The 23,426-nt window shown below is 44.9% G+C and overlaps 1 protein-coding gene across 1 annotated transcript in view; it reads right to left on the minus strand.

The window, feature by feature from the left end:
- LOC140739556 (uncharacterized) overlaps positions 1-23,426 on the minus strand; it is a 76,614-nt gene that overhangs the window by 32,392 nt on the left and 20,796 nt on the right. The window contains exons 3-6 of the mRNA XM_073067952.1: positions 21,928-22,024; positions 21,350-21,527; positions 12,170-12,505; positions 7,152-7,236 (exon numbers count right to left, since the gene is read on the minus strand). Coding sequence (XP_072924053.1) covers positions 7,152-7,236; positions 12,170-12,505; positions 21,350-21,527; positions 21,928-22,024 — 696 coding nt within the window. The remainder of the gene's footprint in view (positions 1-7,151; positions 7,237-12,169; positions 12,506-21,349; positions 21,528-21,927; positions 22,025-23,426) is intronic.

Here is a 23,426-nt window from a genome sequence, read left to right on the forward strand (position 1 = left end):
GCTCCTTATTCCTGGTTTTCCTGTCTTCCATTGTTCTGTTGGGTGCTCTGATTGAGGCACCTGATTTTCGTTTTGGGCTGGTTACATGAATAGCTACCGGGTTCAGCTTCATTTGCTGGACTGTTCCCTTTACCTTTCACCTGAGGCCTTGCCTGAAGCCTCGCCTGCAACCTCGCCTGCGTTCTCGCCTGTATCGCTGTCAAGTTCTACCGCTGGAACAAGACCAGAGCCTAGCTGTGACTAGATACGGAACTGTCTATAGTTGTTTGGAACCGTCTCTGTGTCCACACATTCGCTAGGTAGTTCTGGCCGATTGCCGGTACCTTGTGTTAGGAACCGTCTCTCTGTGTTCTGTGTACGAGACGCGGCCCTACGTCCTGTTCCCTAGGAGGAGTCTTGTCTTTGTGTAGAGCTCCGGCCCCAAGTCCTGTTCCTAAGGAGTGGTCCCGGCTCTGTGCTCCATGTCCCTGTGTTCCTGTCTCTCTCAAGACCAAGGCTCTGTGTTCCTGTCTCTCTCGAGACCAAAGCTCTGTGTTCCTGTTCTCTCAAGAACAAGGCTCCATGTTCAGGTCTCCCAGGATTGAGTCAAGGCATTGGGTTCTTGTCCTATCCGTGTGTCTCGTCTTGTGCAGGAGTTCCATTTCTAGTCCTGCATCCAAGCCTCGAAGAACCCAAGCCTCGTCTACTCCTGCAGCCAAGCCTCGAAGAACCCAAGCCATGCCCAATCCTGTAGCCACCTCTTGTCCTCGCCTAGTTCCGGGGTCCGAAACTAGGTTCTGGGTCTGGGTCCTTGACTAGTCTCTGGCTCGGAGTCCAGTCCCGGGCTCCTAGTTCCCAGTTCCTTGTCCTGGTCCCGCCTTCCTAGCCAAAGTCATAGCACAGGTCTGTGTCCTGTCCCGTCCCTAACTCTAATCTAGTCCAGTTCCTAGTACTTCAGTGCCTGTGTCTTGCATTGGGGTCCGCTCCCAGCGCTCACCTTATGACACAATGATACCAGCACAGAATGTTTATATTAAATGAACATATTTTAAGAATGGATAGCGAATTATTCAGTTATGTAAAATAAAATTACACAGCAAATTGAAAATAGTGAAAATGGTTTGAACTGTGTTATTCAAATTTGCGGACAAAAGCTGAAAGTGCACCAAACTGATTCTGACTGCCCACACCGATTGAAGGAATCAGACTTGATCTCAAATTCAGCAACGTTATTTGACAAGAGCCTTCTCTGATAAGAATGCGAAAATCATCGCATAAAATCACACTCTGAGAATAATTGGGGCAAAGAGAAATATGGAATAAATACAGCAAAATTGCGATTTGGATAGATAGGCCCAAAGGTGGGTAGATGGCTGGTTACTATTCTGTGCAAACAAAAACGTGGAAATATGCCTAGCAGGAAGATATGGTCTGTCATAAATCTTTCTTTTTGCCTTGGCCTCGTTGTAAAAGTGCGGAAAGCCACATTCAGAATGTTCATTGTGCAACTGGATTTTAAATACATGTGATAAAAAATCGGAAGAATGTTTCCATTCCCCTTCCTGAGCACTTTTCCTCCACACACAAAAAAAAACACTCAATTCTCTTTTCGTTTCTCGAAAGTCCAAATTCAATGCATTGCAATTATAAGGTGTCACAGCTCGAAAATATCTCCTTCCCTTCAACATATCTATGGTGAGGAAAATGGGCAGCTGGGCAACTCCCGTTCGCCTGCGTTTGGCCCATATCCCTCTTAACATTTTCCATTCATGTAATCGTCCAAATGTCCTGCAAGTATTCGAATTCCACCTTCCTCTACAACCTCCACTGACAGCTCTTTCCGTGCAGTAACCATGACTTACATGAAAAAAAATTGCCTTCAGGTCCTTACATCTCATCTCTTTCATCTTAAATCCGTGAATTCCTATTTAACACTCCCGCACCCTGGGAAAAGACACAGATCATTCAATTATCTGGCCGTTAATTTTATAAAGGTCGATTAGGTCAACTATCAGGTTACAGCACACCAAGGAAAAGCCACAGCCTGAAAAAAACATTTTCATCGGTGAAGCCTGCTCAGTCCTGTTCAACCCTTACACTTTTTTCTGCACCCTTTTCACCTTAATGACATACTTCTTTGGACAAAAATCTCTGCATACAATACTCAAACTGTGGTCTCACGAAAGAACCATAAAACAGCAACTTGATGCTAAATACTCCAGTAATCAGTCCCTTCATTGTTTAAGTCAAGCCCGCTAAGCTGCCTATCGACCTCTACCCTGTCGTTCAAAGAAATATATACATCTTCTCCAAATCTCGGTTTTACAGCGTCCTCGGGAGCGTCTGCCCAAGTATAACAGATCGAATTTCAATACTTCGCAAGTATAACTTAAATGCAATCTGCATTTCATTGTCCTACTTATACGTTATGTTTATAACCTACTAAGCTTTTCTTAGATAAACTTTTTCTCTCTACACTATCAATTCTTATTTACTTGACAAACTTTAAACTGCATTAGTAACACTCATCTATATACCGTTACTATAAATAAGAAACATCAACGAACACAATACTTTGGTCTATGGCAGACTATTGGTAACAGGCCTTCAGTCTAAATAAAGACCCTTCCTTGCCACCGTCTGACATCTTCATCTAGTCAATTTAGTGTACATCTGATTATCTCACCTTGGATCCCATCTGGTGTAACCTGCCATACGAGCTCAGCATGTGGGACCATGTCCAAGACCTTGACGCAGACGCAGACTTCCTTGCCCACATGGTAAATTAAAATTTATCATGTCACACCGGGGCCACGGGAGACAGACAAATGGGTCACAGTCAGGAAGGAGAAGGGGAAAGGTCAGGTACTAGAGAGTACACCTGTGGCTATACCCCTTCACAATAAGTACTCCTGTTTGAATAGTGTTGCGGAGGGGCAGCCCACCTGCGGGGAAGCAACAGAGACCATGTATGTGGCACAGTCTGTCGCTGTGGCTCAGAAGAGTAGGGAAAGGAAGACAAAGGCAGTGATGATAGGCAACTCTATAGTTAGGGGGTCAGGCAGGCGATTCTGTGGACGCAAGAAAGAAACTCGGATGGTATTTTGCCTTCCTGATTCCAGGGTACGGGATGTTTCACATCGCGTCCAAGACATCCTGCTGTGGGAATGAGAACAGCCAGAAGTCGTGATACATATTGGTAGCAATGCCATAGGTAGTAAAAGGGAGGAGGTCCTAAAAAGAGACTACGAGGAGTTAGGAAGGAAGTTGGGAAGCAGGACTGCAAAGGGAGTAATCTCGGGATTACTACCTTTGATGTGGGGGCCATTAAAGAGACATCGATGGCTCAGGGGCAGGAATGGTTACTTCAAGTGCGGGGTTTTAGATGTTTCAGAAAGGACAGGGAGGGAGGCAAAAGAGGTGGCGGTGTGACACTGTTGATCAGAGATAGTGTCACTGCTGCAGAAACGGTGAACACCATGGAGGGATTGTCTGCGTCGGCTCTGTGGGTGGAAAGGTGTCAATAACTTTACTGGGTGTTTTTTACATGCCACCAGTAGTAACATGGATATCGAGGAGCAGAACGGGAAACGGAACCTGTAAATGTGTAATAATACACAGAGTTGTCGTGATGGGAGATTTAAATTTCCCAAGTATCGACTGGCATCTCCCCAGAGCAAAGGGTTTAGATGGGGTGGAGTTTGGTGGGTGTATGCAAGAAAGTTTCTTCACACAACATATAGATAAGCCTACAAGAGGAAAGGCTGTACTTGATTTGGTATTGGGAAATGAACCTGGTCAGCTGTCAGATCTCTCAGTGAGAGAGCATTTTATTGATAGTGATCATAATTTTATCTCCTTTACAACAACATTGGAGAGAGATAGGAACAGTCAAGTTCGAAAAGCGTTTAAGTGGAGTAAGGGGAAATAGGAGGCTATCAGGCAGGAAATTGAAAGCTTAACTAGTAAACAGATGTTCTTAGGGAAAAGTACGGAGGAATGTGGCAAATTTTCAACGGATATTTGTGTGGAGTTCTGCATAGGTACGTTCCAATGAGACAGGGAATTGATGGTAGGGTACAGGAACCGTGGTGTACAAAGGCTGTAATATATCTAGTCAAGAAAAAAAGAAAAGCTTACAAAAGGTGCAGAGAGCTAGGTATGGTAGCGGTCCAGAAGATTATGCTAATAGGAAGGAGCTTAAGAAGGAAATTAGGAGAGCCAGAAGGGGCCATGAGAAGGCCATGGCGAGCAGCATTAATGGAAACCCCAAGGCATTCTACAAGTATGTAAAGAGCAAGAGGATAAGATGTGATAAAAATAGGACATATCAAATGTGACAGTGGGAAAGTGTGTATGGAACCAGAGGAAATAGCAGATGTACTTAATGAATACATTACTTCAGTATTCACTATGGAAAAGAATTTTGGTGATTGTAGTGATGACTTGCAGCAGACTGAAAAGCTTGAACATGTTTTATTAAGAAAGAGGACGTGCTGGAGCTTTTGGAAAACATCAAGTTGGATAAGTCGCCGGGACTGGATGAGATGTACCCCAGGCTACTGTGGGAGGTGAGTGAGAAGATTGTTGAGCCACTGGCGATGATCGTTGCATCATCAATGGGGACGGGAGGGGTTCCAGAGGACTGGAGGGCTGCAGATATTGTTCCTTTATTCAAGAAAGTGAGTAGAGATAGCCCAGGAATTATGGACCAGAGTTCAACCCAGATAAATGTGAAGTGGTTTATTTTGGTAGGTGAACTATCATGGCAGAATATAGCATTAATGGTAAGACTCTTGGCAGTGGGTAGGATCAGAGGGATCCTGGGGTCCGAGTCCATTGGACGCTCAAAGCAGCGGAACATGTTGACTCGGTGGTTAAGAAGGCGTACAGGTATACTAGCCTTCATCAATTATGGAGTTTAATTTAGGAGCCGAGAGGTAATGTTGCAGCTATATAGGACCCTGATCAGACCCCAATTGGATTACTGTGTTCAGTTCTGGTCCCGTCAGGAAAGATGCAGAAATCATAGAAAGGGTGCAGAGGAGATTTACAAAGATGTTGCCTGGATTGGGGAGCATGTCTTATGAGAATAGGTTGAGTAAACCCGGCCTTTTCTCCTTGGAGCGACGGAGGATGAGAGGTGACCTGATAGAGGTGTATAAGATGATGAGAGTCATTGATCGTGTGGATAGTCAGAGGCTACTCTTAAAGCTAAAATGGTTGCCACAGGAGGACACAGGTTTAAGGTGCTGGGGAGTAGGTACAGAAGAGATGTCAGGGATAAGTTTTTTACTCAGAGAGTAGTGAGTGCGTGGAATGGGCTGCCGGCAACGGTGATGGAGGCGGATACGATAGGGTCTTTTAAGAGACTTTTGTATCAGCACATAGCGCTTAGAACAATAGAGGGCTATGTGCAAGTTAGTAATTTCTAAGGTAGGGGCATGTTCAGCATGACTTTGTGTGCCGAAGAGCCTGTATTGTACTTTAGGTTCTGATGTTTCTATGTTTCTATGAAATAAAAATCCATAGTGGTTTTTAAAAGTAAGTGGAAGCCCTTATACGTATAGCAGTGTGTGTTGCCAGATGATAAGAATCAGAATGAGATGCAAGATCACTGAATTGAATTTAATTGAGTTGACTTCATTACTCACATCCTTCATATACATGCAGAGTTAAATCCTTTATGTTATGTCTCAGTCTAAATGTGCAGTGTGCAATTTATCGTAAATTGTAATAAATAGTATGTGTAGCCCAATAGGCTTGTCCGAACGTTCGTCTAGGGCAGTGGTTCCCAAGGTAGGGCGTACGCCCCACAGGGGCGTAATTTGATTTTTAAGGGAGGCAATTCGAGAATGAGTTATTAACAGTGATTTTTTTTCTAGTAAGTCTGTGTGAGTATGAGTGTGTGTGCGAGTTAATACATATGTGTATATACAGTATGCATACATAAAAATACTTGTGTGTATGTACATGTGTAATTGCGTATGTACTGAATATATAGTGCATCACCATCATTACAACCATCATAATTAAATTAATGAATTGACTGATGTAGGAAGGAACGAATAAACAAGTCCAAACGCATAAGAAACTCGTATGAGGTCGCGCCAATGCTGCTTTTTGCAGTAGCTTTCGATTCTTGGTGGTGTGAAGGTGTGTACATTGCGTCATCTCTTTTAAACGGTGTATCTGTCTTTGTATGCTGTAGAAATGAATCGGCATTTATTTATTTATTTATTTATTATTATTATTATTTTAATATCACTTAATGTTCTTTTTTTTTTACAATTTCTTAGTAATTTCTTCCTCAGAACTTTAACAGTCCTTCGGTTCTTTTCTTTTTCTTTTTCATGAATGCCATGTTCTTTGGAAGCTTGTTTAAACCAAGTTAATGGTCTTTTAGGCTTCCTCCAGGTGAATAGGAGTTCACTTTTTGAATAATAAGAATTATATATCTCCACAGGGGGCATCAGGATTTTAGAGGTGTTTAGGTGGGGTATGGCCAAAAAAAGGTTGGGAACCACTGGTCTAGGGGAATTGGCCTTCGGCCCTGCCAAATTGGGCATTCAAATGTGAGTGGATGCTGTGTAATGTACCCCAGCACACACTCATAACGCAAATGTCAGACAGTACACAATAAGCAATTAAATGATTACACTTTATAAACTTCATAAAGACCGCCAACATTAGGATCCTCGAATACCTGTATCACCGTCCAGGGATCACAGAGTGCTCCCCGCACTCGTCCTTCCTCTTCATTCGCCTCGCCTCAAAGGCCCCCGCGAACCAACCTGGTTCCCAGACAAACAAGATAGAATAATATTTCGCTCATTATTTAGTTCCCCGTTATCTGTAGTTATAACCCAAACATCGCAGCTACAGAGAACCCATTTCCTCAGCAGTGAGCATTACAGAGAAGCCATTTTATCAGCCTTAAAAGTTAGTATAAATGAGAATCCCTTTCTTATGTGTAACAGATAGTCAACATAACACAAAAATGCAGTTGTGTCAGCATGAGTTAAGCAGTCTGATGGCCTGGTGAGAGAAGCTGGCCCGGAGATTGTTGGTCCTGATTTTATGCTGCAGTACAGTTTTCCGGAAGGTAGCAGCTGGAACAGCTTGTGGATGGGGTGACGCGGATCCCCAGTGATCCTTCAGGCCCTTCTTACACAGCTGTCTTTGTGAATATCATGAATAGTGGGAAGTTCACATCGACAGATAGGCTGGGGTGTCCGGATCACTTTCTGCAGAGTCCTGCGATTGAGGGAAGTACAGTTCCCATATCAGGCAGTCATTTAGCCAGCCAGAATGCTGTCAATTGTGTACTTTAGAGAGTTCATAGAATTTGGGGCCCCATACCTTACTTCTTCAACCGTCTGAGGTGAAAGAGGTGCTGTCGTGCCTTTATCACGTCACAGCCGGTATGTACAGACCACGTGAGGTCCTCGGAGATGTTCATACCGAGGATATTAAAACAGTTCACCTTACTACACCAGTTCCACCGATGTCAATATCGTTCAGTCTGTCTCCATTCCACTTGCAGTCCACACCCAGCTCCTTTGTGTTTGCGACATTGAGGGAGAGGTTAATTTTTTGTCACCACTGTGCCATGGTGATGACTTCTTCTCTAAAGGCTACCTCATTATTATTTGAGATTAGGCCAATCAGTGTAGAGTCGTCAGCAAATTGAATTAGCAGATTGGAGCTGTGGGTGGCGACACGGTCATGGGTATGCAAAGAGTAAAAGAAGAGCCTTGGCGGGCACCTGAGTTGAGGGTCAGTGCGCCAGAGCTGAGGGAGCCAACTCTTAGCACCTACATAGAATATAGAACATAGAACAATACAGCACAGTGCAGGCCCTTCGGCCCACTATGTTGTGCCGACGCTTAAACCCTGCCTCCCATATAAACCTCCCCACCTTAAATTCCTCCATATACCTGTCTAGTAGTCTCTTAAATTTCACTAGTGTATCTGCCTCCACCACTGACTCAGGCAGTGCATTCCACGCACCAACCACTCTCTGAGTAAAAAACCTTCCACTAATATCACCCTTGACCTTTTCACCCCTTACCTTAAAGCCATGTCCTCTTGTATTGACCAGTGGTGCCCTGGGGAAGAGGCACTGGCTGTCCACTCTGTCTATTCCTCTTAATATCTTGTATACCTCTTTCTCTCCAGGGAGTAATGCGCTAGCTCCCCTAATCTCTGACCATAATGCACACTGTAAAACAGGCAGCATCCTGGTAACTTTCATTTGTATCCTTTCCAATGCTTCCACATCCTTCCTATAGTGAGGCGACCAGAACTGGACACAGCACTCCAGGTGTGGCCTAACCAGAGTTTTATAGAGCTGCACCATTACCCCGCCACTCTTAAACTCTATCCCTCGACTTATGAAATGTAACACTCCATAAGCTTTCTTAACTACCCTATGTACCTGTGAGGCAACTGTCAGGGATCTGTGGGCCAGATCCCTCTGCTCCTCAACACTTCCAAGTATCCTGCCATTTACTTTGTACTCTGTCTTAGAGCTTGTCCTTCCAATTTTACCACCTCACACTTCTCTGGGTTTAACTCCATCTGCCACTTCTCAGCCCACTTCTGCATCCTATCATTGTCTCTTTGCAATCTTCGACAATCCTCTACACTATCCACAACACCACCAACCTTTGTGTCGTCTACAAACTTACCAACCCATCCTTCTACCCCCACATCCAGGTCGTTAATAAAAATCACGAAACGAAGAGATCCCAGAACAGATCCTTGTGGGACAAGGATCTACCCTCCAATCCGAATGTACTCCTTCCACCACGATCTCTGCTTTCTGCAGGCAAGCCCATTCTGAATCCACCTGGCCAAACTTCCCTGGATCCCTTGCCTTCTGACGGTCTGAATAAGCCTACCGTGTGGTACCTTGTCAAATGCATAACTAAAATCGATGTAGATTACATCCACTGAACTACCCTCATCTGTATGCCTGGTCACCTCCTCAAGGAACTCTATCAGGCTTGTTAGACACGATCTCCCTTCACAAAGCCATGCTGACTGTCTCTGATCAGGCCACGATTCTGTAAATGCCCATAGATTCCATCTTTAAGAATCTTTTCCAAAGGCTTTCCCATCACAGACGTAAGGCTTACTGGTCTATAATTACCCGGACTATCCCTACTACCTTTTTTGAACAAGGGAACAACATTCGTCTCCCTCCAATCCTCCGGTACCATTCCTGTGAACAACAAGGAGATAAAGATCCTACACAGAGGCTGAGCAATCTCTTCTCTCGCCTTGTAAAGCAGCCTGGGGAATATTCCGTCAGGCCCCGGGGACTTATCCGTCCTAATGTATTTTAACAACTCCAACACAACTTCTCCCTTAATATCAACATGCTTCAAAACATCAACCTCACTCCTGTTGTCCTCACTATCATCAGGTTCCCTCTCATTGGTGAATACCGAAGAGATGTATTCATTGAGGACCTCGCTCACTTCCTCAGCCTCCAGGCACACCTTCCCACCTTTATCTCTAATCGATCCTATCTTCACTCCTGTCAACCTTTCGTTCTTCACATTATTGAAGAATACCTTGGAGTTTTCCTTTACCCTACTCTCCATGGCCTTCTCATGCCCCGTTCTTGCTCTCCTCAGCCCCCTCTTTAGCTCATTTCTTTCTACCCTATATTCCTCAATAGCCTCATCTGATCCTTGATTCCTAAACCTCACGTATGCTGCCTTCCTCCATCTGACTAGATTCTCCACCTCACTTGTCACCCATGGTTCCTTCACCCTACCGTTCTTTATCTTCCTTAGCGGGACCAATTTAGCAGTAAAATCCTGCAAGAGATCCCTAAACATCGAACACATGCCCATAGTACATTTCCCTGCAAGAACATCATCCCAATTCACACCCGCAAGTTCTAGCCTTATAGCCTCATAATTTCCCCAGTTAAATATTTCCCTGTCCTCTCTGGTTCTATCCTTTTCCATGATAATATTAAAGGCCAGGGAGCGGTGGTCAACATCCCCCAGATGCTCACCCAGTGAGAGATCTGTGACCTGACCTGGTTCGTTACCTAATACTAGATCTAATATGGCATTCCCCCTAGTCGGCCTGTCAACATACTGTGACAGGAATCCGTCCTGGACACACTTATCAAATTCTGCCCCGTCTAAACTATTGGAACTAATCAGGTGCCAATCAATATTAGGGAATTTAAAGTCACCCATGAACATAACCCTGTTAATTTTGCACCTTTCCAAATTTTGCCTCCCAATCTGCACCTCGGTATCTCTGCTGCTACCAGGGAGCCGATAAAATACACCCAATAGAGTATCTGCTCCCTTCCTGTTCCTGACTCCATCCATACTGACTCAAAAGAGGATCCTGTTGCGTTACCGACCCTTTCTGCAGCTGTAATAGTATCCCTGACCAGTAATGCCACCCCTCCTCCCCTCTCCCCTCTATCCCTTTTAAAGCCCTGAAATCCAGTAATATTGAGAATCCATTCCTCTCCTGGTGGCAGCCAAGTCTCTGTAATGGCCACTACAGCATAATTCCATGTATGTATCCAAACTCTCAGTTCATTACTTTTGTTCCTGATGCTTCTTGCATTGAATTTTGCACACTTTTGCCCTTCTACCTTATTACCTTTACATCCTTTATTCTGTTCCTCATTCCTGAAAGACTCTGTATATGTTAGATCTGGCTTTACTCCATGCACGATACTTATAGCTCTCGCATGACCTTTATCCTCCTCCACCTCACTATCTGCTCTAACACTCTGGTTCCCCTACCCCTGTAAATCTAGTTTAAAACCCCGGAGCAGCACTAGCAAACCTTCCCGCAAGGATATTAGCTCCACCCCCCCCCCCCCACCCCCAGTTCAGGAGCAACACGTGCTGTCAGAACACGTCCCAGCTTCCCTGGAACAAGGTCCAATTGTCCAAAAATATGAAGCCCTCCCTCCTGCACCAACTCTTTAGCCAGGTATTTAGTTGTATTACCTTCCTACTTCTAGACTCACGAGCACATGGCATGGGTAGCAATCCTGAGATTACAACCCTGGAGGTCCAGTACTTCAACTTCGCACCAAACTTCCTAAATTCTCTTTGCAGTGCCTCCTCCTTCTTCCTATCCGCATCATTGGCCCCTACATAGAACACGACATATGGCTGATCACCCTTCCCCTTGAGAATACTGAGAACTCGATCCGAGAATGAGAGGGTTAATAAATAAGGGACGGTTCACCGCTCTTGGACTGTAATCCTTGGAGTTGAGAAGAATGAGGGGGGACCTCATTGAGACATTTCGACTGTTGAAAGGCATGAACAGAGAGGATGTGGCAAAGTTGTTTCCCATGGTGGGGGAGTCTAGTACGAGAGGACATGACTAAGGATTGAAGGGCGCCCATTCAGAACATGGATGCGAAGAATTTTTTTTTTAGCCAGAGGGTAGTGAATCTGTAGAATTTGTTGCCACGGGCGGCAGTGGAGGTCAGGTCATTCGGTGTATTTAATGCAGAGATTGATAGGTATCTGAGCAGCCAGGGCATCAAATGTTATGGTGAGAAAGCGGGGGAGTGGAACTAAATGGGAGAATGGATCAGCTCATGATAAAATGGCGGAGCAGACTCGATGGGCCGAATGGCCGACTGCTGCTCCTTTGTCTCATTGTCTTATGGTCTTAAAAGCATTCTTACATAAGCATCCCTCTTCCCCAGATGTGCAAGGACGGTGTGCAGAGCTGTAGATATTGCGTCAAATGTCGATCGGTTGTGCTCTATGCAAATTGTAGGGAGTCCAGAGTGGATGGTAGCAGATGTAGTCCTTGACCAGCCTCTCAAAGTATTTGTTTATTATTGAGGTGAGTGCGACAGGATGCCAGTCACTGATATTATCACTGATAAGTCACGTTTTTTTTCTGTTTTGCTGCAGCAGTACAGTGCAAAACATGAATATGTTATTGTAAATTACAATAAGAAATATAAAACAAAAAGTGCAAATTAGAGAGGTAGTGTTATCCCAGCAACCTGTTCATATGATGTCCAATCCTTATACACTTGCATTCCCCAAAGTCCTCAGCTACTTTGTTGACAATAGACGTTACCAGTTCCCCATCATCACCACACTTCTCCGACTGGTGGAACTGGTACTCAAACTTAATAACTTCTCTTTTGGCTCTTCCCACTTACTTCAGGCCAAGGATGTAGCTATGGGCACTCGCATGAGCCCCAGCTATGCCTGCCTCTTGGTTGATTATGTGGAATAGTCTATGCTCCAAATCTATACTGATACTGCTTCCCAACTTATCCTTCGCTGCATTGACGACCACATTAGTGCTGCTTCTTGCACCCAAGCTGAGCTCGTCAATTTCATTGACTTTGTCTTTTACTTCCACCCAGCCTTCAAATTCATTTGGTCCATCTCGAATACTTCTCTCCCCTTTCTCGATCTCTCGGTTTCCATCTCTGACGTCTTCTATAAATGCACTGACTCGCAAAACTACATCGACAATACCTCTTCCCACTCTGCCAAATGCAAAAATGCTATTCCCTATTCCAAGTTCCTCCGTCTCCGCCGCATCTGCTCCCAGGATGAGTCCTTCTGTTCCAGGACATCTCAAATGTCCTCTTTCTTTAAGGATTAAATAGATAGATAGATACTTTATTCATCCCCATGGGGAAATTCAACTTTTTTCCAATGTTCCATACACTTGTTGTAGCAAAACTAATTACATACAATACTTAACTCAGTAAAAAAAAATATGATATGCATCTAAATCACTATCTCAAAAAGCATTAATAATAGCTTTTAAAAAGTTCTTAAGTCCTGGCGGTAGAATTGTAAAGCCTAATGGCATTGGGGAGTATTGATCTCTTCATCCTGTCTGAGGAGCATTGCATCGATAGTAACCTGTCGCTGAAACTGCTTCTCTGTCTCTGGATGGTGCTATGTAGAGACAATTCTGCCGTCATCAAAGCTGCCCTCACTCGCATCTCCTCCATTTCCCGCACTTTGGCCTTACCCCATCCTCCCGTCACCAGAACAAGGACCGAGTTCCCCTTGCCCTCACCTACCACCCCACCAGCCTCCGGATCCAGCACATATCCTCCGCAACTTCCGCCACCTTCAACAGGACCCCACCACTAAGCACATCTTTCCTTCTCCATCCCACTCCGCTTTCCGCAGGGATCATTCCCTCCGCGACTCCCTGGCCGACACGTCCCTCCCCACAGATATCCTATCTGGGACTTATCCCTGCAAGTGTAAGTTCTACACCTGTCCCTACACCTCCTCTCTTACCACCATTCAGGGCCGCAAACAGTCCTTCCAGGTGAGGCAACACTTCACTTGTGAGTCTGTTGGGGTCATCTATTGCAGCCGGTGCTCCTCGGGCGGCCTCCTCTACATTGGCGAGACCCGACGCAGATTGGGGACTGCTTCGTCGAGCACCTCCGCTCCATCCGCCACAACAGACAGGATCTCCCGGTTGCCAGCCACTTCAACTCTGCTTCACATTCCGATTCGGATATGTCCATACATGGCCTCCTCTACTGCCGTGATGAGGGCAAACACAGGTTGGAGGAGCCAAACCTCATATACCGTCTGGGTAGTCTCCAGCCCCTTGGCATGAACATTGAATTCTCTAACTTCCAGTAATTCCCTCCCTCCACCTCCCCATCCCAGTTTCACTCAGACTCCTCCTCCAGCTGCCTATCACCTCACTCATGATTCCGACTTCTTCTACTACATAGTGCTTTCCCCTTACATTCTTTCTTCACCTTTCCAGCCTATCCCCTCCCTGCTTTCCCTCCCCCACACTTTGATCTTTCCTCTTACTGGGTTTTCGCCTGGCACCTACCAGCTTCTCCTTCCCACCTTCACCCCACCTTCTTTATAGGGCCCCTGCTCCCCCCTTTCACTTCAGTCCTGGCGAAGGGTCTCGGCACGAAACGTTGACTGTTCGTTTCCACGAATGCTGCCCGACCTGCTGAGATCCTCCAGCGTGGTGTACGTGTTGCTTTAAGCCCAGCATCTGCATGGTACTTTGTGTTTACCTTACCTTCACAGTATGGGTCAATTTTGACCCGGCCGAAGAATCCCCTCATAACATGTATCTATACCACATTTTGAACCACAGAATCCATTCCTGTCCTGGTGCCAGCCAAGTCTCTGTAATGGCCACTACAGCATAATGGAGCTCCTCTACATTGGCGAGACCCGACGCAGATTGGGGACCGCTTCGTCGAGCACCTCCGCTCCATCCGCCACAACAGACAGGACAAAGCTCCATGGACTTATCTAGGAGCCTCGTAAATGATCCAATCGTTTCTGCCTCCAACACCACCGCCAGCAACCAATTCCACACACTCACTACTCTTTGCGTAAAAAACTTACCCCGACAACGACTCTGTACCTATTTCCAAGTACCTTAAAACTATGCCCTCTTGTGATAGCCATTTCAACCTTGGGAAAAAGCCACTGACTACCCTGACGATCAATGCCTCTCATTATCTTGTGCACTTCTATCAGGTCACCTCTCATCCTCCGTCGCTCCAAGGAGAAAAGGCCGAGTTGACACAACCTATTCTCATAATCCATGCTTCCCAATCCAGGTAATATCTTTGTAGATCTCCTCTGCACTCTTTCTATGGTTTCCACGTCCTTCCTGTAGTGATGCGACCGGAATTGAGCACAGTACCTCAAGTGGGTCAATCACTAGGGACCTATTTATCTGCAACCTTACCTCTCGCCTCTTAAACTCAATCCCACGGTTGCTGAAGGCCAATGCACCGTATGCCTTCCTATTCACAGAGTGAACCTTCAAGCAGCTTTGAGAGTCCCATGAACTCGGACTCCAAGATCCCTCTGATCCTCCACACTTCCAAGAGTCTTACCATCAATGCTATATTTTGCCATAATATTTAACCTACTAAAATGAACCAGCTCACACTTATCTGTGTTGAACACCGTCTGCCACTTTTCGGGCCCGTTTTGCATCCTATCAACGTCCCGCTGTAACCGCTGACGGCCATCCACACTACCCACAAAACCCCTCACCTCTGTGTCATCAGCAAATTTACTAACCCAACCCCCTCTCCCCACATCCTTATCAACATCGTTTCTCAAACTCATGAAGCGTAGGGGTCCCAGAATGGATCCCTGAGGCGCCCCACTAGTCACCGACTTCTATGCAGATTATGACCCATCTGCAACCCCTCTTTGCCTTCTGTGGGCTGGGTTGTTCGGAATCCAAAAAGCAATGTCCCCTTAGATTTCATGCCTCCATATTTTCTCAATAAGTCGTGCATGGGGTACCTTATCAAATGCCTTGCTAAAATCCATATACACTGCATCTACTGTTCTACCTTCATCAATGTGTTTCTTCACATCCTCAAAAAATCAATCATGCTCGTAAGACACGACCTGCCTTTAATAAAGCCATGCTGACTATTCCTAATCACGTAATGCCTCTCCTAATGTTCATAAGTCCTGCCTCTCAGGATCCGCTCCATCAATTTACCAACCACTGAAGTAAGACGCATTTGTCTACAATTTTCTGGGCTATTTTTACCCCCTTTCTTGAATATGGGAACAACATCTGGAACCTCCCAATCCTCCGGAATCTCTGCCGTCCTGATTGAAGATGCAAAGATCATCACCAGAGGCTCAGTAATCTCCTCCCTGGTCTTATTCTCTCACGTCATATTCTCTTGCTGCTCACATACTTGTAGAATGTCTTGGGAATTTCCTAAATCCTGTCCGCCAAGGCCTTCTCATGATCCCTACTGGCTCTCCTAACTTAAATCCAAAGCTCCTTACTGCTAGTCATATAATCTTCTTGATCTCTATCATTTCCTAGTTTTTGAAGCTGTCGAAAGGTCTTCTTTTCTTATTGACCAGATTTAAAATAGCCTTTGTATATTACGATTCTTAGAGCCTAACATCCTTTCCCTGTTTCATTGGAACGTAACTATGGAGAACCCCACGCTAACATCCCCTAAACATTTGCCACATTTCTTCCGTGCTTTTCCCCGAGAACATCTGTATCCAATTCATGCATCCAAGTTCCTAGCTGATAGCCTCATACTTTTTCTTACTCCAATTAATCGTTCCCCTAAGTTGTCTGTTCCTATCCCTCTCCAATGCTATAGTAAAGGAAATAGAACTGTGATCACTTTTCTGCAAAATGCTCTTCCACTGAGAGACCTGACACCTGACCAGGTTCATTTCCCAATACTAGATCAAGTACAGCCTCTCCCCTTGCAGGTTTATCTACATATTGCGTTAAGAACCATTCCTGAACACACCTAACAAATTCGACCCCATCTAAACCCCGCACTCTAGGGAGATGCCAATCAATATCTGGGATATTATAAATCCCCCACAACTACAACCCTGTAATTATTACACTTTTGCAGAATCTGTCTACCTATCTGCTTCTTGATTACCCTGCTGCTTTTGTCTGGTCTACAATATATACCCAAACGAGTAAGTGCCCCTTTCTTATTCCTAACTTCCACCCACAGAGACTCCGTAGACAACCCCTCCATAACTTGCTCCTTTCCTGCAGTCGTGATACCTAATCAACAGTGCCACACCCCACCCCCTTTGCCTCCCTCCCTGTCCTTTCTGAAATATCTGAAGCCTGGCACTTGAAGTAGTTATTCCTACCTCTGCACCATCTAAGTCTCTGTAATGGCCACAACATCATAGCTCCAAGCGCTGATCCACGCTCTAAGCTCATCCGCTTTGTTGATAATACTGCTCGCATTAAAATAGACACATCTCAAATCATCTGTCTGAACGCGTCCCTTCTCTATCACCTACACATCCTTCCTCTCGCACTGTCGCCAAGATTTCTCTATTTCTGAGCCAACCTCCTTTTCCTCCATCACTTTAGTTCGGTTCATAACCCCCCCCCCCCCACCGCAATTTTAGTTTAAATTCTCCCCAGAAGTCTTAGCAAACATCCCCGCTAGAATATTGGTCCTCCTGGAATTCAAGTGCAACTCGTCCTTTTTGTACAAGTCACACCTGCCCCAAAAGAGGTCCTAATGATCCGAAAAATCTGAATACGTGCCCACTGCTCCAATCCCTCAGCCACACATTTATCCTCCACCTCATTCTATTCCTATTCTCACTGTCAAATGACACAGGCATTAATCCCGAAATGACTATCTTTGTGGTCCTGCTTCTCAACATCCTTCCTAACTTCCTGTAGTCTGCTTTCAGGACCTTCTCCCTTTTCTTGCCTATGTCGTTGGTACCAATATGTATGGAGATATCTGGCTGTTCACCTTCCCACTTCAAAATATCATGGACGCGATCAGAAACATCATTGACCCTGGCAAACACGAGGAAATCTGCAGATGCTGGAAATTCAAGCAACACACACAAAATGCTGGTGGAACACAGCAGGCCAGGCAGCATCTATATGGAAAAGTACTGTCGACGTTTCGGGTGGAAACCCTTCGTCAGGACTAACTGAAAGGAAAGATAGTAAGAGATTTTAAAGTAGCAGGGGGAGGGGAAAATACAAAATGATAGGAGAAGACCGGAGGGGTGGGGTGAAACTGAGAGCCGGAAAGGTGATTGGCGAAAGTGATACAGAGCTAGAAAACGGAAAGGATCATGGGACAGGAGGCCTACAGAGAAAGAAAGGAGGAGGGGAGCACCAGAGGGAGATGGAGAACAGGAAGAGTGATGAGCAGAAAGAGAGAGAGAAAAAAACAACTATATATGTCAGAGATGGGGTAAGAAGGGGAGGGGGGGGGCATTAACGGAAGTTAGAGAAGTCAGGTTGGAGGCCACCCAACCGGTATATAAGGTGTTGTTCCTCCAACCTGAGTGTGGCATCATCTTGACAGTAGAGGAGACCATGGATAGACATATCAGAATGGGAATGGGGACGTAGAATTAAAATGTGTGGCCACTGGGACATCCTGCTTTATCTGGCGGAAAGATCGTAGGTGTTCATCGAAACGGTCTCCCAGACTGCGTCAGGTCTCACCAATATATAAAAGGCCACCCCTGGAGCACCGGACGCAGTATACCACACCAGCCGACTCACAGGTGAAGTGTCGCCTCACCTGTAAGGACTGTCTGGGGTGAGGGAGGTGGTGAGGGAGGAAGTGTAAGGGCAGGTGTAGCACTTGTTCCGCTTACAAGGATAAGTGCCAGGAGGGAGATCGGTGGGAAGGGATGGGGGGGGGGGGGGACGAGTGGACAAGGGAGTCGCGTAGGGAGCGATTCCTGCAGAAAGCAGAAAGGGTGGGGAGGGAAAGATGTGCTTGGTAGTGGGATCCCGTTGGAGGTGGCGGAAGTTACGGAGAATTATACGTTGGACCCGGAGGCTGGTGGGGTGGTAGGTGAGAACAAGGGGAACCCTATCCCGAGTGGGGTGGCGGGAGGATGGGGTGAGGGCAGATGTGCGGGAAATGGGAGAGATACGTTTGAGAGTAGAGTTGATGGTGGAAGAAGGGAAGCTCCTTTGTTTAAAAAAGGAAGACATCTCCTTAGTCCTGGAATGAAAAGCCTCATCTTGAGAGCAGATGCGGCGGAGGCGGAGGAATTGTGAGAAGCGGATAGCACTTTTGCAAGAGACAGGGTGGGAAGAGGAATAGTCCAGCTAGCTGTGAGAGTCTGTAGGCTTATAGTGGATATCAGCAGATAATCCGTCTCCAGAGAAGGAGACCGAAAGATTAAGGAAGGGGAGGGAGGTGTCAGAAATGGACCAGGTAAATTTGAGGGCAGGGTGAGTTGGAGGCAAAGTTAATGAAGTCAATGAGCTCAGCATGCGTGCAGGAGGCAGCACCAATGCAGTCGTCGATGCAGCGAAGGAAAAGAGGGGGACCGATACCCGTATAGGCTTGGAACATGGACTGTTGCACAAAGCCAACAAAAAGGCAGGGATAACTAGGACCCATGCGGGTGCCAATGGACCCTGGCACCTGGGAGGCAAACCAACATCCGTGTTTCTTTCCTGCGTCCACAGAATCGCCCATCTGACCCCTGACTATAGAGTCCCCTATCAGTACTGGCATCTTCTTCCTTTCCACACCCTTCTGAGCCACAGGGCCATACTCTTTGCCAGAGGCGTGACCATTGTTGCTTCTCCCAGGGAGGCCGTCTCCCCTAACAGGAGTATTTATTGTCAAGTGGTACAGTCACAGGGGTGCTCTCTCGCCTCTGACTTCTGCCCTTTCCACTACTGACTGTTACCCACCTTTCTCTCTCCGCAGGCCCCGCTGTGACTAACTGCCTATTACTCCTATTATAGCTCCTTTAGGCTCTCGGATGGTAGCAATGATATGAAGGCATGACTTGGATGGTGAAAAACCCTTAAGGCTTAGTGCAGGGAAGGACATTACATGGATGATGGGGACATTAATGGTGGGTGAATAAAGACTTTGTGGTCAAAGTCCATAAATGAAGGACAATAAGGAAGATGTTCATTAGGCCAGTCATAGAGCTCAAAATCAGAACGATATGTCGCTTCTTTGTAAGTTTCTGCTTGGACTGCATCTAGAGTACTGCACTAAGTTCTGGTGGCCTTATTATTGGAAGTATGCAGATGCCTTTGAGAAGATGTAGAAAAGGATGCCACCACTATCAAATGATATATTCTGTAAAGAGATTTTTGGCAAATTTAGGTTATTTGCTCCAGTGCAGCGGAAACTACGGGGACACATGATAGATGATTATAAGATATTGAGATGTGTAGATAGATCAGCTCTTCTAGTTCTAGAGTTTACACAAAAGGGCGTTCAAACGCAGCATATTCCAATGAGTGGCAGTTCTCTGGACAAAAAGGCATTGTTTATGTGACAGATTAAAGGAGAAAGCCAGACAGGTTCAATAGCGGTATGCGAAACAGCGTCTCTAAAAGCACAGCACATCGAACCTTAAAGTGCATGAGTTCTAGCAACAGAAGGAAAACGAAGTACATAATAATATGTCTGAGTGTATGAAGTTCTGTGCTCGATTGTATACCAACTGCTTGTCAAGTTACTTCATCTGAGACAATGCTCCGCAATGTAAACAGTTCCACGTTCTGATTACAGGCAATTAAATTGACGTGGAGACGAAATCTTGTTGGAACGGGCTTGAATTGTCTTGAACGTAAAATCAGGTCGAGTGGGACGTAATCCGCTTGGAGAGTGTTCTTTTTCTATGCAGTAAAATCGAAGATAAAAGCAGATCCCTTCACCATAACTGGGAATATCCCAAACACTCGCATTGAGCTGTACATTACACACCATCAAAAGCAAGAATAAATCTCTATTTAACCACAACTTTCGGATTCCTGCTATATGCACGGAACTGAACTGATCATATCCGAAATATTCCCTTTGATCCACCGAATCCCTTCCCATCTGCTCTCCTATCTCAAAATTAAAATAAACACACACACACACACACACACACACACACACACACACACACACACACACACACACACACACACACACACACACACACACACACACACACACACACACACACACACACTCGGTATTTGTCACGAAATGAACGATTCCGGTGACTGTACCAGTTCTATTCTGCAAAACTCTAATGTGAATTGTGACTGTCCTTGATAGTCTTGGCTGTTCGTTGTCTTTCAACAACATGACAGAAGTTTGTGTCCAAGACGTTGCGCTCTTCCGATTTCTCCAGACGTTTGCCTAATAATAAAACTGGGATTGGTAGCTTTCATCATCTGGTATAAAGGCGCAGGTTCTGAACATAAACTGCCTCAGTTGCCTCAGTCATTATCTTGTTCACCAGTTAACCCTGATCCGCACACTGGGTACCGCAGCTGATAGACTCCATGCTGAAGATGTAATAATCACCGGAGCTTCGGGATTTTGATCCAGGATGATCACATTCACTGTAGCACCACATTTCAGCGGGGCAGCTGCCAAGTCATGGGCATTAGAATGGATCTGGAAGATTTTGTCTTACTCATCGTCAAAAGAGCCCATTGCGTTAATAATGCAGTTCATTGAGTTAATGCTGAGGTAAGTGGATACTTGAAAGGTTTGTATATGTTTGGCCGGAACTGAGTAAAAAATATAGGAATTCTTCAAAAGATAAAGTTAGTTTGCAGATGCTGTGATGATGGAATGGGAAAGTGTGTTGCTTTCAGCCACATAAACGTCGTAGGATGGGTCAGCAACGCATTGTTATCGTTTACATCAGTAACTGCATTGTGGATGGTTTCATTGTTGACAGTGAAGGTGATACGAAATCTCTGGTAAAAAAAAGATATTTAATTCGCAAACAAAATTACACCATTCAACGTTTCACTTGTAATTGGATGACGTTTGCAACATAAAGGTGATGTTCTTCGATATCTGGTAGCTCACTTGACCCTCTCTCCAAAGTCAAGATCGAAAATATTGTTCAAGGTGATTAAAGTTCCCGGCGAGACATTTTCTGGGTTTGGCAATGTGGCTGATACCACGTTTATCTCAGTTGTTTTGTTATTGATGTCAATGACCTCGATCAGCCCTTTGAATTGTCCGGTAATCCCGTGATCAACAGCTTGAATATCGAGTGAATTGTGGTTTACTTCTACAAAATCTAAAGACTCTTCGATTCCAGTCACTCCAGTTTCTTGATCGCAAATAAGCACGCCATGCGCATTTTTTGTGAAGTTAGTGCATTAAAGGAATATGTCAGCTCAACATTCCACACTTCATCCACATCATTTGCTTTAACTTCCATCATCACGGTGATTTTCATTGCGTGCTCGTATATAATGTCCCTGTAAACATCATGCTCGAATATGTGTGGACTATTGTAGAAGTTCAGCACTGTAATGAGGATCTATGCTGTGATTTCCGAGGATTGTTTTCATCTGTAGCCGTAAACATTGGTTGAAACGATGACTGCAGCTTTCGGTCCAAGTATTTCCCTAACAGCAGGTCGGCAATTATATTACCCTCCTCGTACTTTTTCAGTTGAACAATGTCGCTCTTGAGACCTAAATGTACCCCAGTTGGATTGGCTTTAGAGATCTGCAAAACAGTTCTGTTCTCCTGGAAAATGGACGAATTTCATTCACATCCAGGATCTCCACTTCCTTGCGAAACACCTCTAATAGAAATTGCAGTGTTATTTCGAAGGGTATAGTACGCTTAAGTGCTTGTCCATATATAAGTTCATGGTCGATTCTTTCACGAACAAGCATACAAAACATTATCTCAACTTGCCTTCATTTTACGTCCTCAGTCATCAAACTTCTGTCGAAAATTGCAAGCTCATAATTGCCATGTATTCAATTGCAATTCTTGACGGATAATATCAACAATGTCCCCTCTTTCATTTCCGTGGGAATAGAATTATTAATTTGACCCGATATTCGATCCTCGGCACATATGATAGAAATTGACGAAATTACAGTGAAGCTTAGCCCAAGCAATATGTTCATATTCTCAAGAGCAAACACGAGGAAATCTGAAGATGCTGGGAATTCAAACAACACACACTAAATGCTGGTGGAACACAGCAGGCCAGGCAGCATCTATAAGGGGAAGGACTGTCGACGTTTCTGGCCGAGAGCTTTCGTCAGGACATTAATAAATGGGTGATTAATCCTTAAATAATGTTTCAGAGATCTAAAATGCATTTCAATAGATACGGGTCAAATTTGACATGGACCAGCCTCAATGTACAAACATTTATAGCACCTGTACAAAAGAATGACATTTTAAAGTATTTTCATTTTTGCACATTTTGTGTCACTTTAGGAAAAGTCATCAAATTCTGGCTTAAGGTGGCATTTAGGGTGCTTTTACTGCTGGCAAATGTCACAACAGGTCAAATTTGACCCGAACGGCCAGTAAGGGTCAATCGGGCTGCGCACCCAATTTCCAGCATTCATAAATTTACAAAATGAACGATTAATCCGTAACATCATCCTTACACAAAATGTAAACACATGCATATTAATACAGAATCTAAACACACTGGAAATTGTTACAGCCTCAACCTGACTCTAAAAAAATACAGTGATCGGATCTTTCGTCGACTCTGGCCTTTTATTCTGCACGTGGACTTCATCAGTGGAATTCATCTTTTCATTGGTCGGTATCGGCAGAGCAAGTTCTTTTGGACAATTATAACAGTAGTTTTAAAGCTATATGCTACCCAAAATGTTTAATTGTGTACATCCATTGAATATAGTTGTTGATAAAATGATCCATGCAATTTTATTTTCAGCATTTATCTTCCAAAGTCATAACACCAGAGTTTAGATTTCACTTTGGCCTTAAACACAATACACATTCACTCAGAATGCAATTGCAAAAATATAAACTGCATTAGTATTTCAATGACACATTGGTTATACAAGACAGAACTACATACTGACAATGGCACAAATTTTGGAGTCTAAGACCTGCCGATAAGGGGAGGAATAAAATAAGTTACACTGAATCT

This window comes from Hemitrygon akajei, chromosome 15 (assembly GCF_048418815.1).
Source record: "Hemitrygon akajei chromosome 15, sHemAka1.3, whole genome shotgun sequence".
Classification (NCBI taxonomy): domain Eukaryota; kingdom Metazoa; phylum Chordata; class Chondrichthyes; order Myliobatiformes; family Dasyatidae; genus Hemitrygon; species Hemitrygon akajei.